Source organism: Mesocricetus auratus, unplaced genomic scaffold (assembly GCF_017639785.1).
Source record: "Mesocricetus auratus isolate SY011 unplaced genomic scaffold, BCM_Maur_2.0 Super-Scaffold_2245, whole genome shotgun sequence".
NCBI lineage: Eukaryota > Metazoa > Chordata > Mammalia > Rodentia > Cricetidae > Mesocricetus > Mesocricetus auratus.
The window spans coordinates 23,009,844-23,023,448 of record NW_024429180.1 but is presented as its reverse complement, the minus strand read 5'-3'; the positions used below and the strand labels follow the sequence as shown (position 1 = coordinate 23,023,448).

Below are 13,605 nucleotides of genomic sequence, written 5' to 3'. Positions count from 1 at the left end.
AGGGCAAATGAAATGAACACTGTCACAGTTCTTAGAGATGTTGCCAACTATAAACCCCTACAAAGGTCCTTCCTCATCTCTAGTACTGTTCTCTGGTGTGATTTAAAAGTCATTGGCAAAATCATCAGGAGGAATTTAAGGAAAGCAAGGGAGTATTTACTGTTCAATAAGTTTGGAATGACAAAAATGAAGAGAAAAAAAAACCCAAACCAAAAATCTTTCTTGAATCACTAATGTACTTTTCTAAGTGAGGTATCATGATGTGTGGACTACCTATGGGGGAGTTTGAGGTAAGCATGGGATGTCTAACTGGCCACCACATTTTCTCTTTTGAAGCACACCTATGCATAAGAAGCACCAAACATAAGTTTATTCTTTTTCTAAAATCTACAAGATGGCTTCTCCGTGAAGACAGGCATGTCACATAAGCCACATAATAAGATGGGACACAGGAGACATTGAAATGATGGAAGAGATTGAACACGATGGAAAACAAGTCATTTAAAAACTGTTTCATTTTAGCAGGTACAGATGTCAGGATGCTAGCCAAAACACCTTCATCTGCTTTCAACAATGTGTTGCTCTATTAGGTTGATCTGGGTAGGGCTGGAGTTCCTCAGGGGAGCCCCCTCTCCAATGCTGCTCACTTACACTGTAGCTTATGGAATACTCTTATTCTGCATACACTGAAAGGATCCAAAACGTTCAGATTTTAGAGAGAGAAGGAAGAGAAGCAACAAGAGGTTCTAGGCAGTCAAACCTCAAACTCAACAGTTCACTTATTTCACAACCATCAGTATTGTGACTAGAATTAGAGTTAATTATAATAATTTGCTCAAACCATGTGCTTTTGCCTTTCTCCCACTAAACACTTATTTCATAATTATATTTACCAAGTTGTCAAGGGTTTATGATCCTATTTCACCATTGTGCAAGGACCTGGGGATTTAAACTGAGACAAAACCAAGATGTTCTACACATGGTGAAATTTGTCTCACACAGAATCACTTAATACATGGCTGGTAACATGTACGGTGTCTACAAGATTAAAACATGAAAGGGCCCATCTGTGATTCTTTCCATGGCTGGTGTTTACAACTTAGTTAAATTCACTGACTGAGCTGATGAAGCACAGGATGTGAGGAGACCGATTGGTCTATGAGAATTGTCCAGGGGCTCCTTTTAAGAATATTGACCCATGTCCTCAGGAAGTAAAGCCCATATAAATGGAGGTGGCCTGGGGTGCTCTTTTTTATTTTATGGCAATCTGAATTTCTGGAGAGAAAATACTTCCTGGCTACCAACTTCTATATATCAAATCAAGAGAAACCATTTTTTTAAAGCCAAAATTTAATTAAAAAAACCCTCTGTAAATCTAACAAAATGAATACTACTGGGAAAATTTTTAGCATATTAAGGCTTATCTGATATATACTAATGTTAATAAAATAAGACATTACATAAAAAACAAGCTACAGTGCTTGTGAATAAACATTTCTGGAAAGAGCCACGCCTCACATTAACCTGTCTGTGAGGCTGATTAACTCATCAGACCTTTAGTGACTGTGGAGAGTTTGGAAATCATGTTGAGCTAAACTTTACCCTCTCACCCTTAATAACCATTTGCTGCTCTCCTCTGTATGTGACCTAACATTTTTGTGACTGTTAGGTAAATCGTTTGGACTGTTGAAACAGACCCATGTTTCTGTCAACCAAAGGGCTAAGAATGCTGTCACATAGCATCTGAGGCCAGCAGCTGAGTTTTCCCTGTTTTGCTTCAATTCACTCCTCTGACATACGCACCAATGCTTTCTAAGTGTCCTGATTAATGACTTTGTTCATTGTTAGTCTAAAAATGTAATCAAACTATTATCAAGTGAAATTTAGGGTGGCCAGGGTCTCTCATATTTGTTGCAGAATAAACTGTCTCTTATCTTTTTTGAGATGAGAGCTCTGTGTGCGTGCTTGCATGCGTGCGTGAATGTGTGTGTGTGTGTGTGTGTGTGTGTGTGTGTGCGCGCGCGCGCGCACGCGTGCGTTCGCGCCTGCCAACATGGCAGCACATGAGGCAGCAATGTCCCAAATGAATACAGGAACTGTCTTGGTTTGCTTTCTATTTCTGTGACAAACACAATGACCAAATGCACCTTGAGAAGGATAGGACTTATCTCAGTTTATAGCTTATAGCCCATCATCCAGAGCAGTCAGGGAAACTCAAGGCAGGGCCCTGGAGGCAGGAACAGAAGCAGAGACCACGGAGAAATGCTGCCTACTGACTTGCTCCCCATGGCTTTCTCGGTCTTCTTTCTTGTAGCTCCTGGACCATGGGTAGCAGTTCCCCACAGTGAACCCTGGTCTTCTCATTCAAGTCAATTATCAAGAAAATATCCCTTCAGACTTGCATACAGGAATTTGGATGGAGGCATTTTTTTTTCATTTATTGTTCTTCTTCTAAGACAACTCTAGCTTGTGTCAGACTGACAAACAACTTAGCAGGGCAGAGACAGAGAGCTTCTGCTGGAGATACCTGCGCTGTGGCTCAGCCTCTTGTTAGGGGTTGTCAACAAAAGGCTGACTTAGGGCATGGCCATTTCATCCTCTCTAGTGTCAGTCTTCCTGAATTTCCTCCCCCTTACCCACCTTCCTGTTCTCATGGCCAACTCTTTACTGCAGCTAAAAAGTAAAGCTGCTGGAAAACCTTTGGATACACCTTAGACCAAGGCTCCACTGCCCTACAACTGGAAGGACGAAACATAAATTCATTCCACATGGTTTAAAACGTGTTTGTCTGCTCTACAGAAACCTCATATTTCACCGTCTTCCTCCCAGCATGCTTCTCCATCCAATAGTCTCAGGAAAGTTCTGCAAGTCCAGAAAATGGAGACACCCTCAGGAATCCTTTGAAATCTCATTATTTACATGCTAAACTGATGCTTTTACTACTCAGAGTTGACACCGGGCATCAGATGAGGAGAAAGAAGAAAGAGTAGTTAATAGTGGAAAAATTACATGTATTAGGAATTCAAGAGAAAACAAGACTGAGAAGACAAATTCACAACTAAGTAAAAACATTGAAAGTTAAGGCTAAGCCAAGCAGTATACAGAATTTTCTGTAGTTTAGCATGGGGTATATAATACTTTCAGTGAATTTTTTTTTCAATATATTGCTAGACGTTTGGAAATATCTTTATTTGAGAGGCTGTTTGGGGTATCCCAGCTGTTTTACCCAAAAGCATTGCAGTACTTCTACATGCTTTCATGAAGACTCAGACTTGAAGGGTGGTGTGTTAATCATTGATGATCCAGGTATTCTACAGCTTTCCAGGCGACAGAGCTCAGTGTATGCATTATTAACCTTTTAATGAAAACACCAACATGAATAATAAATCTAGCTTCCCTTAATATGCATACGTGATTTTCAGAATATTTCCAAGGACAAGGGCTTGCATTTTTATACAAAATATTGTAGCTTGAAACTGTGTCTCCCAAGCATATCAAAGAGCTACCACTAATTTGTGGAGTTAAGCAAGTTGAACATAGAACAGCAGAGCAGGATAGTAGATTACAGGAGCTGGGATGTGGGGAGAAAAGACTTGCAAGAAAAAAAATGGTAAATTTATGATCTGACATATCCCATGGTGACTACAGTTAACACTGCCATGTATATTTGACATTTGTCAAGAACTAGCTCTTGGACTGGAAAGGTAGCTCAGTGGTTAAGAGAACTTGCTGGTCTTGCAGAGGACGTGTCCAATTCCAAACACCTGTATGTTGGCTCCAAGGAAACAAGTGTTGATTCCATCCTCTGCAGGTACCAGGCATGTATGTGGTGAATGGACATACATTCATATATACACTCATACAGGCAAAGCACCTGTATGCATAAAACAAAACAAATAGTAGATCTTAAGGATTCTGGGCAGAAACAACAAAAAGGTACCTAGTGAAATGATGGGCGCATTCATAAACTTGACTATGGTAATCACTACGCAGTCAAGCATTTCATCACATCAGTAAATTTTAAATACACACAACTTTGTCAGTTCTTTCTCCGCAAGACCAAAAACAATATTCTACAGAAAAATCCACATGGATTAGCACAAGTTCTGCTACAGACAGAGTGGACAAAGTTTCAAATGCAGTTGGTTTCTACAAGCAAAAGCTGATTGCTACTTCTGTGGTCTGAGTGGAAGGAAGCAAAGAGGGAAATGATCCCTTGGAAAGGTGTGTCTCATTCCTATTTTCCAGAGTATTGCCACAGTATCCTCCAAAGTTTAATCTTCCATAAAGCTGTCCTGTGGTTTCCTATCAAATCAAGACAAGGAGGGCTGGAGAGAGAGCCCACAGGATAAAAGCACATGCTGCTCTCGGACAGCATCTGTACCCACTACTCAGGGTTAGCTGCTCACACAGAATTGCCTACAACTCCAGCCCCAGGGGATCTGATGACTTCTTCTGGCCTCCCTAAGCGCTGTAGTCATGAACATCCACTCATGGAAGTAAAAACAAAGGGTTAAAAACATATAAAAATCATAATAAATGCCAAGGTAAGGATACTTGAAACATTCTACTGCACTTCACTTGGTAGATGAGTAACGGTGGCGGTAATTGGATACAAACATACAAAAAGAACAGTTTCTTTTCCAGAAGGAAGGGTGCAAGGGGGTTTGAAAGGGTGCACAGAGTTCTTGTATCTAACAACAAAAACTCGCCACTCTTTTGAGGCATTCCACTGTTTGCCGTAACCTTTTCCCAAAGCATGCAGGCCAAATGGACAGACACAGTCACACGTGCCAGTTCAGAACTAGAGCGACACGCCTGAAGAACCAGAGAGGTTCCCATTATCCATCCATCACCTTGCAATGCTCATTGCATCCTGAGATTGTGGTACTTACTCTTGTACTGCTCTGGCTATGGAAAGGGCCGTGGATCCAGTTTCATTAACGCTATCTAAGGTCACATTTGGCAGGTCATCATCATCACTGTCACTTTTACTTTGTCTGGGAGATAGGCCTCGGGGGTCCATTTGTGCTGGGAAGAAAAGGCATATATAATGAATTAAAATTAGTGTGCAGAACTGAACTTCATGCTGGACCAACGTTGTGGAGCACAGAATAACTCTCCTGTGTATTTCCCACAAACAGAATCCTAGACACCGCAGGAAATGTTGTATTATGCACCGAGCACTTCACAGACATCTTTTCCTTTGTGATGAACACCATACCTACGTTAGATCCCCAAAGTTTCCAATATGCTCCTAGAACAGAAGCCATCAATATCCGTAAACTGTCATATTGCCAACTCAGTGTGTTCAAGGCTAAATGCAGATCTCTTGAGCAACTGTTCCACACCCCGCCACCCCCAGCTTCTCTTCCTGCTTTCTTCTGCTGCCAGACTTCCAGCCATGCCATTCTTCATTGCTGCTTCCCTGGAGGATACACGGCATGAGCTAGAGGAGGTGTTATTTGCTTCACGCTCTCTCTCAAAGTTAACATGATTTTTTGTTCTTTCTTCGGTGAACCGGTGTCTCACAGTTTGTCGCTGTCACAGGTGGGGCAGAGTATGGACTGCATGAAAATGGCAGAGGGGGATCATCAAGCATTTCTAATAACTGTTTCCACATGTAGGAAAGCATGCTCTCATCTCTGTCGTGACTACTGCCTTCAAAAAGATATTTCTACATCGGAGTCTCCTCCTCCCATGAACTTGTCAAAGTAAGACATTTATCTTCTGCTACTGCTGACCAAGGCCATGTAAGCATTTCAATGAGAAACATAGTGGAATATACACATGGTATTTAAAATTAGATTTATACCTTTTTGCCCCCTCTGAAAGCAGCTTTAGCAATCACTGCCTAAAATTTCTTCAAGTCTCACCTCCCTTAGATAACAAGCATGCCTCCTCAGGGGAAAACACCCGCACTTAACTGTTAAAACACATGATTCAAACCCACGTGGCTCTAATCCAGATATTTACTCCTCAATGGAAAATGGAGGCTTTCTAAAACCACTATTGCTTGCAAAGGAAAGCAGAATGTACTTCAAAACAAGGTTAAAATGACATTTGGGTACAACTACATTTCAAATCACGATTACAATGGCACTTAGGTTCAAGCATATTTAAAATTATAGTTAGAATGACATTTGGATACAATTGAACAAAAAGATACCTTTCATTTTTCAAATAACTTTTTGTAGCTATGCATCATGGACCCACAAGCAAATGCTGATATTTCATCATGTTTCACCAAGGAGCAGACAATTTGTGGTATTTACAGTATTTACAATGTGGCTACAAAATATAACCCTAGAGGGTCTCCACAGATTTCTAATTGAAGGAACCTGGACTCACTGCCTCTGGGGGATGTCACTGGTGGTGACACACTATCTGTCTCTCAGTCCATGCAAATAAAAATGTGCTTTGTGAAATGCAATTGGCTTCGTAAATGTTATAGGAATAAATTTAAAAAACTCTATAATACTCATCTTTAAATGTGGATAAATTCCTCGTTGCTCTGCCCCCGCCCCCCGAGATTCTGGAAGTATCTGGAAATATTTTGCCTGAGAGGTGGGGTGCTACTGGGGACATAAGGGTGTTACTTTCATATTGCAGATAAGTCAAGGACATTGCTAAATAGTCTATGATACTCTGAACACACAGAAATCCATACCGAATTTATGACTCTGAAATATCAGCTGTACAAAGCCTGAAATTTTTACCCAGAGGGCTATGAGTTTAGACAAATGGGGGTGCTTGGTCATATAATGTTCAGTTGAATAAGTGACCCCAGCTTCAAAGTCACTGACAAGGAAACACTGACACACACTGCATTACCTATATTCTCTAGCCTTGTCCTCAAATAAAACAATTCATTCTCTTTAAATCAGAGGGCCGAGTCAACATTTGGCTGGCCCGAATTAACCACAGAGTTTTTGTCAGAGCCAGAATCGGATAGTGAGACACAGGAAGGAATAGAGAGGAGCTTAGAATTATTCTCAGGCCTTTTTGATCTGGAAGTGTGGAGAGGCAGGGTCGGCGGATGGTTCCTCTGTCACTGTTTGGATCTATCAGGTTTTAACCTCAATATCTGACTCCTGAGTTTTATCGAGTAATAGAACATTATAAGTAATGGCTTCATCTGGCGTCCAATATGTGGCAAGATCAAGCTGCGGTTTTAAAGCTGCCACTTCTCTGAGCTGTCTCAGGTCACTGCCTTTTCCCACTAGGGCCTTCTCCCTGTAACAGCAGCACCTTGGGCTGCATGCCCCAGCCCCAAATCTGCAGTCAGAGCCTCCTGTGGGCTTTGCACCTGCCTGAGTCAGCCTGCCCATTGCCAGCTCTGTAATTCAGGCAGCTGGTGATCTTCCATGCTGTGTCCTAGCCTCACAGGCTTCTCCTACCCCATCTCCCCATATCCACTTTTCTGGGAGCTCACTCCCCCTCTCCACGGGGTGTGTGAGCAGCTGCAGTTACCCTCAGCTGGGGGCATGCAGTATAGTGACAGCCAGCTACATCATGCTCCCCTGGTTCTGGGCACGATGCAGCGCCCCAAATCCCTGGCCACACAGCTGAGCATTGTCCCTACAGCTGGTTACCCAGGCACAGCTACATTGTTGAAGGTGTGGAAAAATGGAATAGGTAGCAGAGTTGGTAAGACACATGGGAATTCTCAAGATGGAGGGTTAGTTTTGTTTTTAAGTTTTTTCCACATAAAGAATGTGAAATAATATCATGATGCAGGGAGTTAGGACTCTATATGGTTCTACAATGGATGGTTTGAAAATGGAAAAATTAAGTGAGGGGATAATCAACTTATCTGGAATTGACATAATACCCGTTGTTATTATTGTCAGTTTGATAATTTTTGTTTGTTTTTGTTTTGTTTTGTTTTGTTTTGAGACAGGGTCTCTCTGTGTAACAGCCCTGGTCATCCTGGAACTCACTGTGTGGACCAAGCTGGCCTCAAATTCACAGAGATTGAGATTTTTATTGTTTGTTTTTGTTTTTGTTTTGTTTTGTTTTGAGACAGGGTCTCTCTGTGTAACAGCCCTGGTCATCCTGGAACTCACTGTGTGGACCAAGCTGGCCTCAAACTCACAGAGATTTGCTTGCCTCATCCTCCCCATTGCTGGGATTCAAAGTGTGAACCACTGCCACTTGACAGTAATTAATGTTTCAACCTTAAAACAGTGATTTAATGTAGGTGCCAAATACAAAAAAATGATTGATAAAGTACAATCCTTAGAAAGACCTATAAATGAATTTAGAGCAGAAGCTACAATATCATTTCATTAAGAAACTGAAGAGGAATGTCCCAAGGTTATTAGAAAACCAACTTAATTTATTCAGTTTATACAATTTATACAAAAATAAGCACCAGATGATAAGGATCTGGTAGAAATATTAGATTTGACAAGATTTAAGGAAGCAGTTATTTCATATATATATACCTTATGAAATAACTGCTTCCTTTGTGAAGCAGATGTAAAATTCATGGGCAACTAGGAACAGAATTATTCTACAAGACTGGAAAGATTTAGTTACAGCAATATTGGAAGCTGGGCCCCAGGAACAATAGAAAACATTGTGGAGAGAGGAAGTTAGGGTCATAGAAAAATAAAGTAGGGCTAGAGGTATTGAAATTTACCAAAGCCAACTGGTAAATTTCAGTGTGCTTATTTACAAAGACAGTCTAGATTTGATGATTACACTTTGGTGCTATATCATATAGCAGCTTTAAAAGCTTGGCCCTGGGCTGAAGAATCAGGAAGGAGTACTGAGTCATTTACTAAAATTATATAAGAACCAACAGAAGCCTTCACTGGGTTTCAACAAGATTGACTTTAGCTGTAAATAGAATGCAATTAGATCCAGAATTTAGAAAAATATTAACTTAATCTTTGGCTTTTGATAGTGTCAATTCAGAATGCAAAAGGGTAATTATGCCTTTAAAGGCAAGATCAGCACCTATAGATGAAGGGATCCGGAATACTGATGTCGGGTCTCACACTTACGATGATACTTGGATAGAAGTGGTTTTTTTTAATTGTTAAGAAAAATCAAAAGGTCGCATATTTTGGTTGTGGTAAACAAGGTCATCTGAAAAGGGACTGTAGGCGAGGCCTGCCTAGAAACAGTGTTTTTTTCTAGAGATAATACAAACAGAAGGCCTCAGGCTTCTGGAGTATGCAGAAGGTACAGCAAAGGCCTGCATTGGACTAATGAATGCAGATTATCATGGGACAGTCAAGGCAACCCTTTGCCAATAGGAAATGCCTTAGGGGGTCTCTCACAGGTCCCAGTGTCAAATTTGGTTCACTCATTCCTTGTCAGCATTGGGAAAACTTCTCCACAAAGCAATTAAAAGATTTAACACCTATTGTTAAAAATTGTACTGCTCTGGATGACAGAACAGCATCAGTCAATGAAACAAAATTGTCAGGAGACCATAAAAGAAGTGTTTTGGCAAACTTCTATACATGATCAAAGATCAAAGTTAAATGTACAAATAGATGACATTGTAATTGAAGGTTTACTAGACATAGGTATGGGTGTAACAATAATTTCACCAAAATCTTTGCATCCAGATTGGCCTCTTTGGGAGGTAAATATTAAGATTCTAGTTATTGGAAGTTTACCTCCAGTAAAAAAAAAAGTACAAGGTATATTGAATGTATAGGGCCAGAAGGACAGGTAGGGAAAGTAAAGCCATATGTGGCTAACATAGCAATGAATTTATGGGGATGTGAATTTTTACAGCAATGGAAAACACATATTAACATTTCTCCAATCTCAGAAATAAAGAACATTTTTGAGAGAAATATTAAAAGGTATTATCAAAAACAGTCATTGACTGTTCAGTTGTACATAAGTAGGGCACAACAGCTGTTGATATTTCAAAGGTCCCAACAGCCCTATTTTTAAAATGGTTGACTGAGAAACCTGTGTGGGTGGAACAATGGCCTTTGACATCAGCAGAATTACAGGCACTAGGACACCTGGCACAGGAGCAGCTAAATGCTCAACATATTGAAGCATCGACCAGTCTTTGGAATTCTCTTATATTTGTTATTTAAAAGAAATCTGGAAAGCAGAGAATGGTAATAGATACTGAGAGCTATTAAAAAAGTGATCCAGCCAATGGGCTTTTTACAACTTGGAATTCCATTGCCTTTTCTATTATCTAAAGGCTGCTCTATTATGGTGATTGACTTAAAGGACTGCTTCTTTTTTACAAGAACAGGATAGAGAAAAGTTTGCCTTCACAGTGCCTACTTACACTAATTCCCAGTCTGTGAAAAGATATCAGTGGAAAATTTTTCCACAAAAGATGTTGAATAGCACTGTATTTTGTACAACAACCATTAGATGTAATTCATAAACAGTTCCCTCAATCCATATTTTACCATTGTATGGATATTATCTTATTAGCTGATTTAGGCAAAAATACATTAGGAAAAATATTCGATGTAGTAAAGAGAATTTTGTCTTGTTGAGGATTACAAATTCCTCCTGAAAAGAAATACAAAGAGGAGATTATCTCAATTACCTGGGATATAAAATAGGCTTATAGAAAATTCAACCATAGAAACTACAAATTGGGAGAAAACAGTTATGAACTCTTAAATTATTTTCAAGAATTGGTGGGAAATAGTAACTGGCTATAATCCACAATCAGGTTAACTAATCAAGAACTAGGTAACTTATTTCCAAAGTTACAAGGGGATATGGACTTAGATAGTCTAAGAAAACTATCAGCTGAGGCTGAAAGAGAATGGGGTTTGGTAGAAGAGAAATTACAGGATGCAATTGTGGATCTAGAGACTGATTGTGTAGAGGTCAGAATACCTTGTACTCATTCTCCTAGAGGAATTCTTATGCAGAGAAAAGATAATATCTTAAGATGGGTATTTTAGCCACACAAACAGAGTAAAAAAATTAAAGACCTATGTAGGGAAGGCTTCTGAATTGATTCTGAAAGGAAAATTGAAACTTTGACACTTAACAGTAATAGACCCAACAGAAGTTGTTGTACCTTTCCCTCATGCTGAAGTATCCTCATTATGGGCAGAAAACGAACACTTGCAATGAGTTTGCAGTAATTTTGGGGGAGACTGGCAACGAATATCCCAAAATGAAGAGATTGCAGTTTAAAAAAAGAACTAATTAATCCTTCTTCACATTGTATGAGGAACACCAATTTCTGGAGACCTTATGTTCTATACTCAAAGAAATATATCAGGAAAGGCAAGTTATAAGTCAGCAAAAATAAGTTAAGTGGCTCAAAGTCCTTATGATTCTGTTTAAAAGTTAGGATTGTATGATATTCTCATGGTATTATTAGATTTTCCAGAAGTTCATAACATAGTTACTATTCCCAAGATGCAGAAAAATTATAACTGCTCAACTTATTAAAGATGATTTACAATTAACTTTGTTATTGATTCAATTACAAGAAATAATCAGAAATAGAAATCATCCCTTGTATATAATACATAACAGATCCTATATAGGTCTCCCAGGCCCTCTAGCACAAGGTAATGATGGAATTGATCATCTATTGGTAGCAAATGTTCTAGAAGATTCAGAACTTCCTATTTAACACCATATTGAAGGCAAAGTTTTGAAGAAGGGGTTTTGTATCACTTGGCAATAAGCCAAGGACATTATAAAGAAATGTCGTACTTGTTCTCTGTATAACCAAACTCTATTAATTGCAGGAAGTAACCCAGAAGGAACTCAAAGAAAGGAAAGTTAGCAAAAGAATATGTTTCATTTTTGTGGAATTTGGAAAATTAAAGTGTGTTTCTCATACCATAGATACATATTCATGATTTCAAGTGCTTTGAGTATTGAAAAGGTTGATTCTGTAATTACAGATTTATTAGAAGTCATGGCTATTATGGAAACACCCTTACAAATTAAGACTGACAATGCTCCAGCAAAAGTCTCTAGTAAAATGAAATAATTTTTCTTGCATATTACAATAAAGCATATTACAGGTATACCACACAACCCTACAGGGCCAGCAGTTATAGAAGAACTAATTGAACTTTAAAAAGTATGCTTAATAAACAGAGAATAGCAATAAAGAACCCCCCAGAGATAGACTATACAATGCTTTATTAACTTTAAATTTTTTTAATGCTAATAAGAAAAGAAGGAGAGCTGTGTAGAGACATTGCATAGTAGAAAAAAACTGCCGAGTTAAATAAACCTGTACATTTCAAAGCTGTGGTGACCTCAGAATGGAAACGAAGATACATGTTACATTGAAGAAGAGGTTTGGCTTTTGTGCCCACCATAGAATAAATGCTATGAATACCATCAAGATTGGTAAAGAATAGATTCATTAAACAGCATGGCTATTTAAAACTACACCAACATATGAGACTAAGCAATGCCTTTAATTTGGTCAGATGTAACCTGCCAAAACAGAGAACTCCACAAAGTTAAGGTTGGGGCATGGTTTTGTTTTTGTTTTTCCAGGATAATAAAAGCACCCAGCTAAGAAACCTGAAGATTGCTGTTCAAATGAGGCATCATCAGAAGAAGGACAAATAATCAAGAAAAAAATTCTCAAGAAGACAAGTAAACTGACCTAATGGTGTAGCACATTTTCAACAGGATAAAATTTCATAAATCTTTCCAAAAAATTTTTTTGCTGTTCTCTACAAACATATAAGGCAAAAGGTCTTTTTTTAGTTTCAATTCCCTGATGGTGTCGAAGAATAGATACTTACAGTTTTACAGTATTCCTTGTTCCCAGATTGAAAAAAAAACAACTTACAAAAAGATATGTAAAGTTTTTAAGGTTGAGAAACATAGAAGCTTAAATTGTTTATGTAAGAACATGTTTTAAGGTCTAAAAAGATAGTTTTAGGATATTAATACAAGTTCTTTAGGTATAAAACTTTGGATTCATCAAGTTAGGACCCATAATAGAGTTGTTACTCCAAATTTGCCAAATGCAAATGCATGAGACATTATGAATGTAATTTTTACCATCATAATTTTGTATACATTTTTACTTTGTTAATGTTAAAGCCTATCCTTTTTGTTTAGACAACACCTGATAATTGTCCTTATTGTATGTAGTTTCAATGTCTTAGAGTTAAAACCTTTTTTTTAAAAATTTAGACAAATAGGGGGGAATGTTGTGGCATATTTTGATCACATTCTGACACTCCTGAGATTGTAATTAGAGTTAAACCTTGAATCAGAAGGTGGAATTAACATTTACCTGGTCAGAATTAATGATACGAGTGTCTGGAAGACCCATATTAGGATAGAAAGACACAGGAAGGAATACAGACGGGCTTAGAAATAGTCACAGGTCTTTTAATATGGAAATTTGGAGAGACAGGATCAGCTGATAGTTCCTCTGTCATTATTTGAACCTGTCAGATTTTTACCTCAGTATCTGACTCCAGAGTTTACTTAATAATAGAACAATGTAAGCAATCATAGAGTTCACTTGCTCAGATGCCAGGGATCATATCAATAACCAAGCAAAACATACCACTGAACCAAAAATAATAAAGCTGTTACTTCTCATCAGTAGAAAAGGTATCTCATAAGTGGGATAATGGAGACTCTCTTAGT

General features: G+C 38.6%; 1 protein-coding gene across 5 annotated transcripts in view; it reads right to left on the bottom strand.

The window, feature by feature from the left end:
- The window catches only part of Klf12 (Kruppel like factor 12), a 402,663-nt gene that overhangs the window by 117,267 nt on the left and 271,791 nt on the right, over nt 1–13,605 (bottom strand). For all 5 annotated transcript variants that reach the window (XM_040752477.1, XM_040752575.1, XM_040752624.1 and 2 more), the window contains one exon: nt 4,896–5,031. In XM_040752477.1, the coding sequence (XP_040608411.1) occupies nt 4,896–5,031 (136 nt within the window). The remainder of the gene's footprint in view (nt 1–4,895; nt 5,032–13,605) is intronic.